This window comes from Anolis sagrei, chromosome 2 (genome assembly GCF_037176765.1).
Source record: "Anolis sagrei isolate rAnoSag1 chromosome 2, rAnoSag1.mat, whole genome shotgun sequence".
Lineage (NCBI taxonomy): Eukaryota > Metazoa > Chordata > Lepidosauria > Squamata > Dactyloidae > Anolis > Anolis sagrei.
The window spans coordinates 163,165,602-163,183,951 of record NC_090022.1 but is presented as its reverse complement, the minus strand read 5'-3'; the positions used below and the strand labels follow the sequence as shown (position 1 = coordinate 163,183,951).

Below are 18,350 nucleotides of genomic sequence, written 5' to 3'. Positions count from 1 at the left end.
TATGTGGACAACAAAACATTTCCAATGTTTTGCAGCTCAGAGAATGAGTTGTTGTAGGTTTTTCAGGCTATATGGCTATGTTCTAGAAGCATCCTCTCCTGACATTTCACCTGCATCTATGGCAAGCATCCTCAGAGGTTGTGAGGTCCAACCAGCAAGAAGGAGGAGAGCAATCTCCCCTCTTTCTTGCTGATCACAGGAGTACACCATTGTGACATAAACAGTGACACCTATAATGACCAGATGCTTGGATGGAGCTCTGTGACAATTTAGGAGTGGTAGCAGCAACAACATGGGCATTCTTCATCTGATGCGGGGAATGCTGTGGATGTAGCATACCTGGATTTCAGTAAGGCCTTTGACAAGGTCCCCCATGACCTTTTGGCAGACAAACTGGTCCAATGTGGGCTAGGCAAAACTACAGTTAGGTGGATCTATAATTGGTTAAATGGATGAACCCAGAGGGTGCTCTCCAATGCTTCCTCTTCATCCTGGAAAGAAGTGACGAGCGGAGTGCCACAAGCAACGTCCCGTCCTGGGCCTGGTCCTGTTCAACATCTTTATTAATGACTTAGATGAAGGGATAGAAGGCATGATCATCACGTTTGCAGATGACACCAAATTGGGAGGGATAGCCAATACTCCAGAGGACAGGAGCAGGATTCAAAACGATCTTTACAGATTAGAGAGATGGGCCAAAACTAACAAAATGAAGTTCAACAGGGACAAATGCAAGATACTCCACTTTGGCAGGAAAAACGAACTGCAAAGATACAGAATGGGGGACAATGCCTGGCTTGAGAGCAGTACGTGTGAAAAAGACCTTGAAGTCCTCGTGGACAACAAGTTAAACATGAGCCAATAATGTGATGTGGCGGCAAAAACACCAATGGGATTTTAGCCTGCATCAATAGGAGCATGGTGTCTAGATCTAGGGAAGTAATGCTACCCCTCTATTCTGCTTTGGTTAGACCACACCTGGAATATTGTGTCCAATTCTGGGCACCACAATTGAAGAGAGATATTGACAAGCTGGAATGTGTCCAGAGGAGGGCAACTAAAATGATCAAGGGTCTGGAGAACAAGCCCTATGAGGAGTGGTTTAAGGAGCTGGGCATGTTTAGCCTGAAGAAGAGAAGGCTGAGAGGAGATATGATAGCCATGTATAAATATGTGAGAGGAAGCCACAGGGAGGAGGGAGCAAGCTTGTTTTCTGCTTCCCTGGAGACTAGGATGCAGAACAATGGCTTCAAACTACAAGAGAGGAGATTCCATCTGAATATGAGGAAGAACTTCCTGAGTGTGAGAGCCGTTCAGCAGTGGAACTCTCTGCCCCGGAGTGTGGTGGAGGCTCCTTCTTTGGAAGCTTTTAAACAGAGGCTGGATGGCCATCTGTCAGGGGTGATTTGAAAGCAATATTCCTGCTTCTTGGCAGAGGGTTGGACTGGATGGCCCATGGGGTCTCTTCCAACTCTTTGATTCTGTGATTCTATGATATGATCCTAGGGTAGGAAAATGGAGAACACTATCAGGGCATGGATAAATCTTTAAGGGAAACTCTTGTAAAGGGGTGGGTGTGCAGAAAACAATCAGATGAAGATTGACTGTAGTCAGAAAAAAACCACAAGAAAAGGTGCATTCAGGAAAAGGACAAGGCAACATTTTGTAGCATACAATCTGTAGTATAACACATATTGGATCTCTTGTCAGCTTCCTCCCCAATTTCCTAATTCCAGGATTTTTTAAAAGGAACGGAGAAGAATAACTATTTAGACTGGGGTAGGGACTGAGACCAAACTGGGAATTGTTTGTCAGTCCAAGCATGGGAAGCCCAAAAGGAGGGATTTGAAAAAACAAGCATATTTTAGCATGCAGTTGCAAAGATTTAAGAAAGGCGCCCCAATCATTTAGAATGAGGGAAGAGATCCAAACAAATGCCAGGAAACCACCAAACAGTAGTGTCATAAGGAGCGGGGATATGGCTAAATGGAGAACTGAACTGGATTGTTCTGTCTTGGCTTTGTATTAAACGGGTATAAACCTCAAAACCTCAAAAATGTTGGCAATGTCGGTAATGTTTTTGTGAGCACAATGATATGGACTTGGAAAGAAGCATGGCCCGAGGATCCATTTTGTAAACTTTCCAGAAGCAGGAGTGCAGGGGAACAGCCTTAAGAAACCAGAGATTACACAATTCCACCTATCTGGCTCATGAGGAATAAAGCATTGGTGGGTAGTGAACTTACACAAGACAGTGGTTTATTGCCTCTGCCTGTGGGTGAGACCATGACCGCATCTGATGATTATCAGATGAGAAGAAATGCCTCAGTCTCTCCTTGACAGACAGAGGGTTCCCCGTACATTGGACTTTCTGAAACACCTGCAGCAAAAGCCCTCCTCTCCATTCTGTAGATAAAGGGGTCGATGGGGGGCGGGGAGAGAAACCATGGCCATACCAAAGTTAAATTAAATGCATTTACAATTTTCTACTAACCTTCCCATGTCTAACATCTAGTGCCAGGAGCACTTTCTGAGCACAGATCCAGAGCTTGGAAATGTTACCGCAAGGTTTCATTCTATCCCCCAATCTTTTCAATATCTACATGAAACCACTGGGTGACCTCACAACCTCTGAGGATGCTTGCCATAGATGCAGGCAAAACGTCAGGAGAGAATGCTTCTAGAACATGGCCATATAGCCCGAAAAACCTACAACAACCCATTCCTGAAAGGTTTTTTTTCCTTTTATGCCAGACAATGGGCACATCCTTTATCCGTGGTACCATTATACATCACAGCAGGGGCCTGCATAGTGTGATAGTCCTCTATGCTGGATTTTCACACATTTGCTCTTCTTGATTCTTTGAGCGTATTTATGCTCTACAGTCATATCAGTTTGTTATCAGTTTGGCACAGCTCTTGCTCCAACCACAGAATCCAGAGGTTTGTAATTTGGAGAAGTAAAATATGATCCCTGTACAGGAGTTGATTATAAATTTATGATTTTAACTGTATTTGTGTTTGGATTGGCTGCAGTAATGCTGGAGCGGCCTAAGTCAGAGGAGTCCTCCATGTGCGTTGCCATGGAGACCGATGCAGGAGAGAGGGAAGTGGGAGGAGCTTAGAGGGGAGAGTTTGAAAAAACGACAGTTAAAAATCAGTTAGGGTTTAGGTTTAGAGGAGTGAGCAGTCCGGGTTTAGGTTCAGAGGAGTCAGGAGTTAGGTTCAGAGGAGTCAGGAGTTAGGAGTTGGGAGAGAAGGAAAGGAAAGGTGGCGGAGTGACTTGTGAAGCAAAGCTTTGAGGCTTTGAAAAGCTGGGTTTGGCTATTGGAAGTTTCTCAGGCTAGTGCAGCCGAATGGTGAAACATAGCTGGTATTCTTTTAGTCCAAGGAGAGACTAAAGGATAGTTTACTTAGTATTTGATCTAGGGAGGATCAAATAAGGGAAACATCCCTGTATTGAAACTTTGTTTGAAACAAGTGCTCTACGTCAGAAAGATACTGTGTTACTTGAAAGAATGAACTGTTAAAGTTACAAGTATTATTCCAAGTGCAACAAGGAAAAGTTACGTCTTGCAACCACACGCTGTGTACTTAATAAAATTGTTAACTTTTATTTGAAGATTGCCTCAGCTCCGTCTATTCTGTGTCCATAGTGCCATTTCTCACAATAATACAACTTACCTCATGTGGTGGCAGAAACGCAGGGAAAAGTGACCAAATAAATCTACATTCTTCTCTCCAGTCACGCTACAGTATATACAGTGTAATTACTACTAAGTTATTACTTTCTTAATAAAGGAGGAGGTGCAATTGAACAGCCTCCCTTCCAACTTGATGGTAAATTTGGTTCCTAATCGGCAACCTCCATTGCAAATCGGCCAGTTCTTTTTAAAATTGGGAACTGGGGTAAAATCTCCTGAATACTGGTTCCTTTCAAATTGGTGGCAACAATAAATCATCCATCCGCTCCCTTGCTTCTTTTCAATCCTGTACCCGTAGTTTCATCTACTCAATTTCACAAAATCTATCACTTCGACGCATTTTCTAGATCATCCATGTGATTTTATGCCATGCTTCTGCTGGAAGTTGACTATAAAGTCACAGTGGAGGGTCTAGCAAGGTCTATAAATGTATCTTCACTAACTACTTCCTCGGTATTCCAACTCTACAGTATGCTTCTGGCAAATATCATTCATTCAATAAGGTTCACTGTTACCCGAAGTTTCATGTATATCCACACAAAATCCTCAAATGTATACCTCTGCAGATATGGAGGTCATACTGTATGTGGAATTTTGTGCTAGAGAGCTGATGTAGCTCAAGAGACCATGGTGGAGTTCTGCTGAAATTCAAGGGTGTCCAGGTATCTCAGCAAGCCACAAATGTCCAAGTATTTCACCAAACTACAAATCCCAGAGTTCTTTAGGATAGAGCCACAACAGTTTAAACAGACTAAAATGATTCTAACTGTGCAGAACAGATATACCCTTCCCATCTTACATTCCCTCGTATGACATAGAATTTGTATTTTCAGAATTATCAGCACAGAAGAATAGTATGGATATTTTGTAAAACATTGGAGAGAGTTACTTCCTTTGTGGAGTTACTTTCTTTTTGGAAAATCACCTAGTCAGAAGTCAGCAAAGCCAAAGGATTATTGGCATTGTGGTCCAAAAAAAAGTAATTTTTCAAAGCTCTGCTTTTCCATCAAGATCACTATTACATCTCTTTTCAGACTTGTGGAGAGAGCTGGTGTGCCATATGCCTGTCTCACTTTCCTTCTCTTCTCCCTACAGATGAGAATCAGAGCAAAAATGATGGAGAAACTGAAGATCACCCCACTTCCTGTTGTCCCTGAGCCCCAAGAGCCTCCTCCACCTTCATCTCCAGAACCTCTTCACTCCCCAGGAAGTGGGGAAGAGGAGATAGAGGTCACCCCACCCCTCACTTCTAGCCCCACCTCATCCTCCCCTCAAGCCAAAGGGAGTCCTCCCCCTGAAATGTCCCCAACGCCTTTGCCCCACAACGTTCCAGTCATCAGTCTAGGCTACAGCAAGCCTCCCAACCATGCTGAGGTGCCCACCACCCAGCTCACTGCACTGCACCCCATCCCCAGCTTCTTGCAGCTCTCGGCCATGCCACCAGGGGGCCCTCCACCACCCCTGCCTCTCGCTGGAGTAAGAAGCCCCCTCTTGACCCCACAGTACCAGCCCCATCCTTTCCTCAACAGGTAAGTCCTAAGGGAAGCTCACCTCATTTGGGCAGTGGGTGGGAATGGGAAGAAACCCCAAGGGATCTGGTTTGTGACCTGCTAGCCCCAAATGCTTGAAGGAAGCATTCTTAATGACTGATCCTTCAGAAGTTCATGGACATCAACTCCCCAAACTCTTGAGAGACTGGGAGTTGGAGTCCAGCCACTGCTAGAAGGTCAAAGACTGAGAAACATCAAGCAAAATTTTGTTTTTAGAGTGAATTACATATGCCTGTAACTCACTCTGAAAACCTTTTCAAACAATATGGATTCCTGTTATGGATCCGTAACAGTTATGGTTCCCTGTTGCTTGTATCAAGCTTCTATGTTGTTTATATGGTGCAAAGCTTACCTAGAATCATAGAATCATAGAATCAAAGAGTTGGAAGAGACCTCATGGGCCATCCAGTCCAACCCCCTGCCAAGAAGCAGGAAAATTGTATTCGAAAACACACACACCCCGACAGATGGCCATCCAGCCTCTGTTTAAAAGCTTCCAAAGAAGGAGCCTCCACCACACTCCGGGGCAGAGAGTTCCACTGCTGAACGACTCTCACAGTCAGGAAGTTCTTCCTCATGTTCAGGTGGAATCTCCTCTCTTGTAGTTTGAAGCCATTGTTCCGCGTCCTAGTCTCCAAGGAAGCAGAAAACAAGCTTGCTTCCTCCTCCCTGTGACTTCCTCGCACATATTTATACATGGCTATCATATCTCCTCTCAGCCTTCTCTTCTTCAGGCTAAACATGTCCAGCTCCTTAAGCCGCTCCTCATAGGGCTTGTTCTCCAGACATTGATCATTTTAGTCGCCCTCCTCTGGACACATTCCAGCTTGTCAATATCTCTCTGGAATTGTGGTGCCCAGAATTGGACACAATATTCCAGGTGTGGTCTAACCTGAGGATTCCTCTTTCCTTGTTCTTCAGGTCTTCAGTCTCACAATGGTCTCTGGGAGTGAGGGTAAGGGTGAGCTTAGGGGCAGGGTAGTCACTTAGGACCTCATCACATTGATGAGATTCTGCAGATCAATTTGCCAGTCCCTGTGATGAATTGGGAGGCAGCTGGGAAATCCCAGTGCCCTGCCTTCCTGGTAGTGAATGCTTTCCCCATCTCACACGGGGAAGTGTCGCCACACGGCTTCCCCCCATGATAGTCTTGCTGTCCCTAATGGAACACAGGTAGGATCCTACGTTGGCACAGCCTTGTAGGACACTGCCACCCCAGTTGAGCCATGGAGCCCTGCCAGAAGTGAGGCTATGCCATGTTATAGGCCGCATGGGGCTCCATGGCTCAATTGGGGTAGAAGCATCCTAGGACACTGAAATGTCCTTGTGTGATCAGGTCATTCCCTTCTACTTAGGAAGACACAGATTCAATTTTTAAAAATCAATGACCCATATTTTAATTGTGCAGTGAAGAAACTATAGACATTACTGCTATAATTCAAATAGAACTATAATAATAATAATAATAATAATAATAATAATAATAATAATAATCTTTATTTATATACCCCTCTATCTCCCCGAGGGCACTCAGAGTGGTTTCCAAGTAACATCACCGAAACATACAAAGTAAACAGCATGACATCAAATTAACAAAACAACATAATTATAAAATTATCACAATAACACATGTATATTAAAAATAATCCTGCCTATTCAGAGCAATTAAAAAGCAGAGCCAAGGCTAGTGCAAACTCAAAATATGAGGGGGCCGGGAATTAAGTACAGTGCTATAACAGGCTAATAGCAATAGAAGGTATGGATCCGTGGCTGCTCGTTTCCAGGGTCTTTTCGAGGGATGACTGGGCTAATAGGTAAGAAGGCAAGGCCAGATTCAACAATGTTTGGGCTGGACTAGAACTGGTCATTCTCAAAGGCTTGTTGAAACCACCAGGTCTTCAAACTCTTACGAAAGGAAGGGAGGGATGGGGCTCACCAAGGTGTTTCACCAAACGGTTGGCCTGGAAACTCACTTAGCCTGCTGACCAGATGGACAGCTTCAAAACCTTTTGTTCTACCTTCTTATGGTTCTTCATTTAAAGACTCTTCTAGATGGGACAAATATGTTGGAAAGATACTGTATTTGTAGCTATAGTTCTTGTGATCGGCGGGAAGCAGGGGGGTTGTCTTTCAAAATATTCAAATGCAATTTTTGTTGTTCAGGGTGTTTTCTGATCATTCTTGGCATGAGCTGCAATGTTTTACTCCAAAATATATCAAAACAACATGCTTCTTTTTATTCCCTTCCTTTCTTTTCTTCATAATGTGAATACCTGTTTGTTACTTTAGCATAGTAGTTCCCAACCTGTGGGTCGTGGCCTAAAATAAGGTCCGCAAGACATGCATTTTTAGGCCTGTTCCTGGGGTTATTTGGGGTGCTGATTCAGAAAGTTGCATTGGATAGACTACATCAGTTCTAGATTATTAAATAGGGTTTTCTGTGGGTGAGCAGGCAACGACTACTGGATGGCATAGGTTCTTTATCGGAAACTAGAGCTGATGTGGTTTATCCAGTGCAATTTTATGAATCACCACCCCAAATAACCAAACTAAATCTAAAGTTGACCAAAAACACTTTGTAACCCTTTTGGTACTAGTGTTGGAGAGTGGTCCCTGGTCAAAGTGGTCCCTGGTTAGAAAAAGGTTGGTAGCCACTGTTTTAGCAACACAAAATACATTATGTATAACTTTATTTGGTGTAAACTTAAAAAAAAACTTTATTATTATTCCAGTGTATAACAATTAATATATTATATAGAAAAAGAAGAGAAAAAAGTCTAAAAAAAAATAAAAGTATATATATTTATGTATTTATCGTGTCATCAGCAACCATACCATTGTATTACATTTCTAACAGAACAAAACAAACACACAGATTTTAAAAAAACACAAATTTTGCAGACTTGGTAGTTGATTAAATGTCCTTTGACCAGTATCTGGCCACTTGGAGTGCCTCTGGTGTTGCCGCAAGAAGGCTCTCCATTGTGCAATACACACACACACACACACACACACACATTTGTATATGTGTGTGTGTGTGTGTGTGTAATGTTTGTTTGTGGTATTAACAGAACTCAAAAACCAGCGGGCCAATTGACACCAAATTTGGACAGCATAGACCTAACAACCCAATGTATGTCCTTCACTCAAAATGTTTTGATTTTGTCCTTTGGGAGTTGTAGTTGCTGGGATTTATAGTTCACCTACAATCAAAGAGCATTCTGAACCCCACCAACGATGGAATTGGACCAAACTTGGCACACAGTTCTCCCATGACCAACAGAAAATACTGGAAGAGTTTGGTGGGCAGTGTCCTTTGGTTTTGGAGTTGTAGTTCACCTACATCCAGAGATCACTGTGGACTCAAACAATGATGGATCTGGACCAAACTCTACAAGAATACTCAATATGTCCAAATGTGAACACTGGTGGAGTTTGGGGAAAATAGAATCCTGACATTTGGGAGTTGTAGTTGCTGGGATTTATAGTTCATCTACAATCACAGAGCATTCTGAACCCTACCAACGAAACAATTGGGCCAAATCTCCCATGTGGAGCCAGAGCAACGTGTGGCAGAGGACGGCTACTATGTGTGTGTGTGTGTGTGTATATATATATATATAGGAAGAAAGTGAGAAAGGTAAGAAAGGTTGGGAAGGCAGAACAAAACAGAACACAAAGAAAAAACAAAACAAAACAAAAAAACCCCCCAAAAACCCCAAACAGCAGGAGAAATAAGAGACAAGCAAAACAAAACAAATAGTATTGTCGAAGGCTTTCATGGCTGGGATCACTGGGTTGTTGTCGGTTTTTCCGGGCTATATGGCCGTGTTCTGGAGGCAATTTTTCTCCTAATTAGGAGAAAAATTGCCTCCAGAACATGGCCATATAGCCCAGAAAAACCTACAACAACCCAAAACAAATAGTAGTTTGGCTTCCGGTCATCTTTGATGTGGTTTATTTCTTTTCCTTTTTCTTCTATATTCCTTTTTTTATACTTATCTTCTCCTTATATTAAAAATAAGTGTTATTCAGACTACAATAACACATTGAATTTTAGCCCTCTTTTTGTGTGTTACTTCCTCCCCTTTTGTGTGTTATACGTGGCACTACAAGGTCCTGAACTGTAAGGGAATTCTTTGGTTTTGCCAGTTTATTAAGAGCAGGCAAAAATAACAGAAACAGCAGAAACCACAAACATTTGTAAACAGAAGAGAAAATAGTTTTGTCTCCTCTAGTTCTCCATTGTGGCAAGCAGATATAAAGCATTCATTCCCTTAAAAAAAAAGAACTGAGAAAAGAAGCCTGACACTGGTTGGTCAATCTGGGACTAATCTGGACAGAAGTGACACAACATCACTTCCTGGTGGCATTTTTAGAATGGAGAAGCATCTAGCTATATTCCTACAGTTGGATGCACAGCAATGGCATTGTCCTCCTGGGGCTCCCTGGGTTCTTTGGAGGTTCTGGAGGATGTCTGTTTCTGTCAGCTCAGCTATAGGACACCTTTCGGCTCCCTCTATCCCACTCCCCAGTGGTTGATAGATGGCAATGTGGGAGGCTCCAGTAGCTAAAGGCAAGGTGTTTAGGGGAAGGGAAACACGTAATAGTTCTACCTGCGTGAGACTTTATTATACAGGGTTAGTCAAAATGAATAGGCCAATAAGATGGTTTAAGGCAATAATATTGGCCTATTCATTTTGACTAACCCTGTATGTCTAACAATGCTGGACATATAATAAAGTCCCTTTGGGGAAAGAAGGTGGTCTAGAAGTAAAATATCTATATAAATAAAAATGTAATGTTCGTTTGTGGGATTAACATAACTGAAAATCCACTGGATGAATTGACACCAAATTTGGACACAAGACACCTATCAGGCCAACAAATGACCATCACTCATAAAAACAGTGAAAAACACAACTGAAGGGACTTAAAAAGCCAAAAACAAAAAAATACATTACAACACACGTGCAAAACCACATATATATATACACAAACACACACATATATGCATATACACACACAAAACACATACACAGGAGAAAGGAAAGAAGGAGGGAAAGAGGGAGAAGGAGGGAAAGAAGGATGGAAGGAGAGAAAGAAGGAAAGAAAGAAAGGTAGAGAAGGAAGGGGGAGAGAAGGAAGGAAAGGATAGAGAAGGAAGGAAGGAGAGAAGGAGGGAAAGAAGGAGGGAAGGAGATAAAGAAGGAAAGAGAAGGGTAGAGAAGGAAGGAGAGAAAGAGGAGGAGAAAGAGGGAAAGAAGGAGAGAAGGAAAGAAAGAAAGGTAGAGAAGGAAGGAAGGAGAGGAGAGAGAGAAAGAGGGAAAGAAGAAGGGAAAGGAGGAGGGAAGGAGAGAAAGAAGGAAAGAAAGAAAGGTAGAGAAGGAGGGAAGGAGGGAAAGAAGGAAGGAAGGAGAAAAAGAAGGAAAGAAAGAAGGGTAGAGAAGGAAGGAGAGAAAGAGGGGGAGAAAGAGGGAAAGAAGGAGAGAAGGAAAGAAAGAAAGGTAGAGAAGGAAGGAAGGAGAGGAGGGAGAGAAAGAGGGAAAGAAGAAGAGAAAGGAGGAGGGAAGGAAAGAAAGAAGGATAGAGAAGGAAGGAAGGAGACAAGGAGGGAAAGGGATAAAGGGAAGGGGATAAAGAAGGAAAGAAAGAAGGGTAGAGAAGGAAGGAAGGAGAGAAGGAGGGAGAGAATGAAATAAGTAAAAGAGAGAAGGAAGGAGAGAAGGCATGAGAGAAAGAGGGAGGGAGGGAAGGAAGGAAGGAAAGAGGGAAGGAAGGATGGAACCAAAGAGCAAAGGAAGTGAGAAAAGAAACAGGTAGAGAAGGAAGAAAGAAGAAGGGAAAGAAAAAGAGGGAAGGAAGGAAGGAAGGAAGGAAGGAAGGAAGGAAGGGAGGAAGGAAAGAGGGAGGGAGGGAGGGAGGGAGGGAGGGAGGAAGGAGAGAAAGAAAGGAGAGAAAGAGGGAGGGAAGTTTAGCCAAAGCAATCCGTGGTGGGTACAGCTAGTTATTATAATGTGGACTCTCGGCAATTGTTAATAAGCCCTGGCTCCCAAAAAGCAAAAAAGTTGTCTTTACAGATCTGCAGTTAAGCAAGGCTAGAATAACACTATGTAACAACATTTGAAAAAATTTATGTTCCTGGTTTGTGTTATTTTCTGTTTAATTGTGCTGCACTTACTTTGTTATAGTCCAGAAACTTCTTTGTGTGCGACTGCTACAAACTCTGTTGAATTGATTGAGACTCTGTGAGATATTCATTGAAAAACTAGAGCAAAACGTGCTGCAGGATGTCCTGCAAAAACAAAGTTTTTCCAGTTTATTAAACTTTTTTCTATGTTTTAATGATAGAATCAATTAGGAAATGACATTTCTAACCCAGGGACAAAAACTGTGTTACATAGGGTACTTTTTTCGGTGTTTCCAATTTGTACCACAGCTCCAAAATGTATGGAATGTATACATCTGTATTACTGCTTCCTGATTTTATGCAAGTCGACAAAAATGTACTAGAGTGATTAATTGTAACTTTAGCTATTTGGGTGGGAGATGGAATGGTTACTTTTTAGGGAAAAAAACCCATGTTGTTTCAATAAAACAAATTGAAGTGGAGGTCTGATGTGGCTGATGTTTTCATTTTCAGATTTCACCTCCTACACCCAAATCTTCTTTTAGAGACAGATTAAATGTATACTACTCAAGAAATAATGTGGCAAGAAGGCTACCGCTAGTTTAGAGGTTATAAGCAAATCCCTGAAAAGCTGAGCTCACTGGTAGGAGATTCTAGTGCAGTGTTTCTCAACCTGGGAGTCGGGACCCCTGGAAGGGTCGTGAAGGGGTGTCAGAGGGATCACCAAAAGACCATCAGAAAACACAATATTTTCTGTTGGTCATGGGGATTCTGTGAGGGAAGTTTGGCCCAATTCAATCGTTGGTAGGGTTCAGAATGCTCTTTCATTGTAAGTGAACTATAAATCCCAAATCTCAAGTCTATTTTCCCAAAACCCCACCAGTGTCCACATTTGGGCATATGGAGTATCCGTGCCAAGTTTGTTCCAAATCCATCATTGTTTAAGCCCACAGTGCTCTCTGGATGTAGGCGAACTTCAACTCCCAAACTCAAGGTCAATGCCCACCAAACCCTTCCAGTATTTTCTCTTGGTCATGGGAGTTCTGTGTGTCAACTTTGGTTCAATTCCATTGTTGGTGGGATTCAGAATGCTCTTTGTTTACAGGTTAACTATAAATCCCAGCAACTACATCTCCCAAATGGCAAAATCAATCCCCTCGCCAACCCCACCAGTATTCAAATTTGGGTGTATTGGGTATTTGTGCCAAATTAGCTCCAGTGAGTGAAAATGCATCCTGCAGATCATTATTTACATGGCGATTCATAATGTGAGGGTTATGGTTGGGGGTCACCACATCATGAGGAACTGTATTAAGGGGTCGCAGCATTAGGAAGGTTGAGAACCACTGCTCTAGTGTGAAAGAGTTAACTTTTTCAAGCTCTGAAAAGAATTGGTGAGCAGCACCCTTTCACTTACTGATGTAGGGCTCCACATATTAGGGATGTGCAAATCCGTTTTGGTTTTGTTTCAAATTTCCGGTGCCCTCCATTCTGTTTTCAGGAATTTTTTGGGAAATTAGGAGGGGAACCATTTGTGTTTGTAATTCAGAACCCAGAGTTCTATTTTGGGAAGAATTTCCCCAAAAACAGAATGCCGGGGGGGGGGCGGGGGGGCGGACACAAAATGAAAACAGACCGGTTTCTGTCTCGTTTTGCACACCCCTACAATATATGTCAAGGAATAGGGAGCTCTTTCAGTTGCCTGCAAAGCATTGCAAGAATGCTTTTGGCTTGAGTCTCCGATCTGGCCTGTTTGACATGTCAATCATAACTGCCTTGAACAGGCAGGATTATTTTAAATATATGTGCTATTGTGGTTTTTAATGCTTATATTGTCTTGTTAATATGTTTATGCTGTTTTCTTTGTATGTATTGATGATGTTACTTGGAAACCACTCTGAGTCCCCTTGGGGAGATGGAGCGGTATATAAATAAAGTTTTGTTGCTGTTGTTGTTGATAAACATATAGTTTTAATGGGTTTACTTTGTGGCCAACCTGATCCTTGCTCTTCTCTTCTCTCCTTCTAGCATCTACATCAGCAGCTCTGGACCGTTCGGCCTCTTTCCCAACAACCGTCTCAAGCGCAGGCCAAGCCACTTTGAACAGGACATTACAGAGGGTGAGTGACTTTAGAGGAAACATTCTGATAAATGAATTGACTAAGATTTCAGAGCCCAAGCCTGACGTCTGGGGAAGGCAGACTGTAATGACTCTTACCTAGTAAGCCGGAGTAGAAGCCTGGAATAACAGTAGGCAAACCTCCATTTTGGGAGTGTAAGCCAGGGAAGCAGACATCTTGAGAGTGGAAAGTTAGAAGATGGGAGGAGCTGGAGGTCTCCTGGGATTGGCTAGAGCAGAGGAGGAGGAGCCAAGTCTTGGGAGGGAAAAAGTTTCAGCTTCTAAGAGAGAAGAGGAGTTGGGATTTGGGAACTGAAGAAAGAAGAAGTACTTGAGAGACTAGGTTTTACTGAGAGAGCGCGTTTGTGACAGGCAAGGCTGCATTATTGGCCAGAAAGGTCAAGTAGCCTCCTGATTTACTTGGGGGTGATAACACAAGGGATTTGCTATCTAGGTGGAGTAAATTAGCTGTAAAGGACTCTGGTTAGAGTTGGCTAATTGCTCTGAAGACAGCCTGAGCTAGGTTAGTCTGGTACTCACTGCTATTTCATTAAGGTAGAGTGAGGAATTTTGTTTGTAACTAAGTCAAGAAATTCTTCTTAAGTAACCATCAAGATATTGTACCTTAGTAACAAGTTATGCTTTTGTGCCTCTTAAAAGAAGAAGTCAGCTGTTTGTTTGTTCTTATAAATAAATCTTTTATTTATTCAACTTTTAAAGAAGCCTCTATTGTTATTCATTCCGGTGGGATAATTCTTGTTTCTTTAACATCCTAATATCACAGTCATTTTTTGGGAGCTAAGGGAGAGCTGGGTTGGCAGGGAAGGAAAAAGGTTACCTCAGAAACTCATTTCAAAATCCTAAGGCAGCTTGGGTGGTGGCAGCAATAAACCAAAAGGGCAGCTTGGGTGGTGGCAGCAATAAACCAAGAGGAGACTGAAGCAGTGTTCACTCAACCGGCACATACCTCTAACATCATATTGTTACCACAATATAGAACATAAGGGAGATTACCTTGTTACGTTATACTGGTGGCAAGTGGTGAGGTGCATAAGACAGCCCTTAATTCTTTACAGTGGTGGTAGCGATGTGATTCAGATAAGTGTATAACCTCCGTGAAGATCTTTTATATAGACCAATGCAGCTGACAAAATATGCCATTCAAATGAAAAACACCAAGTGTGACACATGAGAAATAAACACAGAGACACACACAGATATTTTTCTCACTCTGAGGTTACTCGGAGGACCAGAGAAAAGAGGCCAGTACCCTGAGGAACACCCTCCCTCCATCAGCTCTATACTCAACATTATCCTCTTGCCAGTGCATGCTAACTACCACTCCGTCTCTGCTTATCCATGCAGGTCATCAGCCTCAGAAGGTGGCACGCCGGGTCTTCACCAACAGCCGGGAGCGATGGCGGCAGCAGAATGTGAACGGAGCCTTTTCTGAGCTTCGGAAACTCATCCCAACTCACCCCCCTGATAAAAAACTGAGCAAGAATGAGATTCTCCGCCTGGCCATGAAGTACATCAACTTTTTAGTTAAGCTGCTGAACGACCAAGCCCGACTGGCCGGGGGAGGGGAGCCCACTGATGCAGAGACCCCCTGCAATGAGACCCCAAGGACTCCCTCACCACCCGCACCCATAAAGTTGGAGCAGGTGACTGTAGAGCCTGTGACTGTGCTGGAGGCAGGGGAGCCTCGGTGATGAAGAGGAGTCTGCTCAACCGTGTGACTGTGCCCTCCCTCTCCTTCTTCCCCAACACCCAAAGAGCCCCACACATGGAGACTGAACCAGCATCAAGGGGCTGGAGGAATGTTCCTTCTCAAAATGCTTTGTGCCCCCCGAAACTTGGAACAAAAGCCGTTGGGTATGGGTTGAGTGATGCTATGGGTTGCCTGTGGCTTTCAGAAGTGGGGCAAAGGGTTTTGGGGTCCATTGTGGTGGGGGGGGGGGGGGGGGAGGGGAGAGACGAAAGCAGCACAATTTCTTAGGGTTGATGACTTCTCTTCATATCTGTCCCAACCCATGAAGACTTGGGGAAAAGTTGAACTCTTAAGACTGTGCCCCCAAAATGGCTTAGTTCTGGAATAACTTCAAGAAAAAAAAGAAAGGATGACTGATTGAGGCAGATCTGCAGAGAGGAGGTTAATACAGGGTACCCCTCCTGCTCTTTCTCCAGTGGGAGAGATACTTTGCTATAATGGGGTGTCAGCTTGGCTGGGAAGGGCTCTTCTAAGCTTTCTTCTTAGTGCGCTTGACTTCCCTTTATCATCATCAGTTTGGGATATGCTTTGATGGCAGTCACTCTGTGCAGTGGACCCCATGTGGGCATTTCTTTTGGCTCCAGGCTCAAACTTGGAAATGCCTTAAAAAAACCCATAATTCCCAGAATCCCCTCGCCAATTGGCCACGTTGGCTGGCAGATATTGAGTGTTGTGGTCCAAAAACACAATAAAACTGCTTCTGGAAATGGTTTACTAGACACTGATAGCTTTTCTCGAACTGGCAGAAAGACAGCCATGGTAGGGGTAATGAATGAAAAGAGTTCAATTCAGACAGAGGCTTACTACCTCCATAGGGGGAAGCAGGGCTTTCTGGTGCTTTCTTCTTGCTATGGAGTGTGGTAACCATTCAAGGGGCGTTACCCAAGGCAAGAGGCTCCAGGGCTATGGCAGGGCACTTGAAGATTGATGGTTGCCGCTGGCGCAACTGCTGTCTCATGGCCTGGCCATGGTGGTTGGGCTGTTGCTGGAAGCCTGCAGTCTTAGGAGGCCTTCCTCTTCCTGGAAACTGGAGGGCGGTTTGTGCTGAGTCACTTTCCAACACACCCTGGGGCCCCACCAAAGCCAGATGTGCCCCACGGAGATCCAGAGGGAGGGCGGGGGTCCCAGTTTGTTTCTTATCATTGCCAAGAACGTTGCCTTCAGGGAAGGAGCTGGGAGGGAAAGACAATTATGGGAACCACAACTACCATTCACACACATACATGACTCTCCAGCGTAGTTTGAAATTCGGATTGTTGCTCTTCACTTAGAATCAGAGTTGGAAGAGACCTCATGGGCCTTTCAGTCCAACCCCGCCAGGAAGCAGGAAAATTGCATTCAAAGCACTCCTGACAGATGGCCATCCAGCCTCTGTTTAAAGGAGATTCCATCTGAACATGAGGAAGAACTTCCTGACTGAGAGCCGTTCAGCAGTGGAACTCTCTGCCCCGGAGTGTGGTGGAGGCTCCTTCTTTGGAAGCTTTTAAACAGAGGCTGGATGACCATCTGTCAGGGGTGATTTGAATGCAATATTCCTGCTTCTTGGCAGCGGGTTGGACTGGGCGGTCCATGAGGTCTCTTCCAACTCTTTGATTCTATGATTCTAAGGAGCCTCCACCACACTCTGGGTTAGAGAGTTCCACTGCTGAACAGCTCTCTCAGTCAGGAAGTTTTTCCTCATGTTCAGGTGGTATCTCCTTTCTTGTAGTTTGAAGCCATTGTTCCACATCCTAGTCATCCTAGGGCAGCATAAAACAAGCTTGCTCCCTCCTCTCTATGACTTCCTCTCACATATCTATACATGGCTATCATGTCTCCTCTCAGCCTTCTCTTTTTCAGGCTAAACATGCCCAGCTCTTTAAGCCACTCCTCGGAGGGCTTGTTCTTCTGACTTGATCATTTTAGTTGCCCTCCTCTGGACGCATTCCAGCTTGTCATAGAATGAACCTCTGCCCCTTAAATCTTTTGCAGGTCACTGTAGTGGAGTGGAGATGGATTGTGCATGAGAAGGAGTCCTAAATTCATTTATGTTAAAGCTGCTATTTATGATCCAAAGGGTTCATGTTCCATGCCAGACATTTAAAAAATGAAATCAACCAAGCAAAGCGCAAGTGACAACTTCTAATGACAAACCGATGTTGGAAGACTCTTATGCTCTGTATCCTAAATCCTACTTTTTACAGAACTGGGGTTGGTGATGGGGATATAAAATGTTTCTTTTCGGTTCAAAAGTTTGGGGACAGGAAAAGATGTGGCATTGGAGGGTAAGTTGGGAGTATGACTGATTGGCAGACATGAAGAGCGTGTGCCCATATGTGTAAGAGAGAATGACAAAGAGAGAATGATCCTCAAAGAGTAGCGAGAAATGGTTCAGGATGCAGTCTTCTGATCATCATGGCCCAGGGCTTATAATGCTGGCAATGCTTCTGACTTATGGTGATGCCACAAAGTTCGTAAGATTTTCTTAGTCAAGGCATACTCAGAGGTGATTTTGCCAGTTCCTTACTCTGAAATACAGCCTATAGCACCTGGTGTTTGTTGGCAGTCTCTTATCCAAATACTGCCAATGCTAAAATATGTATGCAAAATCATGAGGACTACAGGTCTATTGAGTATTTTCAAAGGCGCCATGTTTGCCTGCAGCAGGAAGACAGCTGTAGAGAGCAGTTGCTTTCAGGAATTAACTTTTAGATGCATAAAGAAATGTTCAGTGATTCCAGTTTTCTGGTAAGAATTATTCTGTTTGTGCAAAAACAGGGGTCTCGACTGTAGTTTTGTTACCTACTTAAGTTGTTTCCTCGATCTTTTTAATAATTCTATCATTTTTTCGAGTGTATATCAATGGTTATTTATTGGTAAAAAGCCTGGAGCATTTTGGCCCATGTGTTCTCTTAAGGCCTTTTTCAGAAGACATATAAAATGATAAAGAGACAACACACACTATCACATTGTTAAACTATACTAATGTATCATCCATCAACTGTACCTACTTACACAGATTCAAATGTCAAGAAATTTCCGAATCAAGGAGTCACAGGGAAGAGGGAGCGAACTTGTTTTCTGCTGCCCTAGAGAC

The 18,350-nt window shown here is 43.4% G+C and overlaps 1 protein-coding gene across 1 annotated transcript in view; it reads left to right on the top strand.

The window, feature by feature from the left end:
* Positions 1-15,451, top strand: part of LYL1 (LYL1 basic helix-loop-helix family member) — a 31,200-nt gene extending 15,749 nt beyond the window's left edge. Inside the window, exons 2-4 of the mRNA XM_060763576.2 lie at positions 4,800-5,233; positions 13,413-13,504; positions 14,869-15,451. Of these exons, the coding sequence (XP_060619559.2) occupies positions 4,800-5,233; positions 13,413-13,504; positions 14,869-15,215 (873 nt within the window). The 3' untranslated portion in view covers positions 15,216-15,451. The remainder of the gene's footprint in view (positions 1-4,799; positions 5,234-13,412; positions 13,505-14,868) is intronic.
* Positions 15,452-18,350: the final 2,899 nt, after the last annotated feature.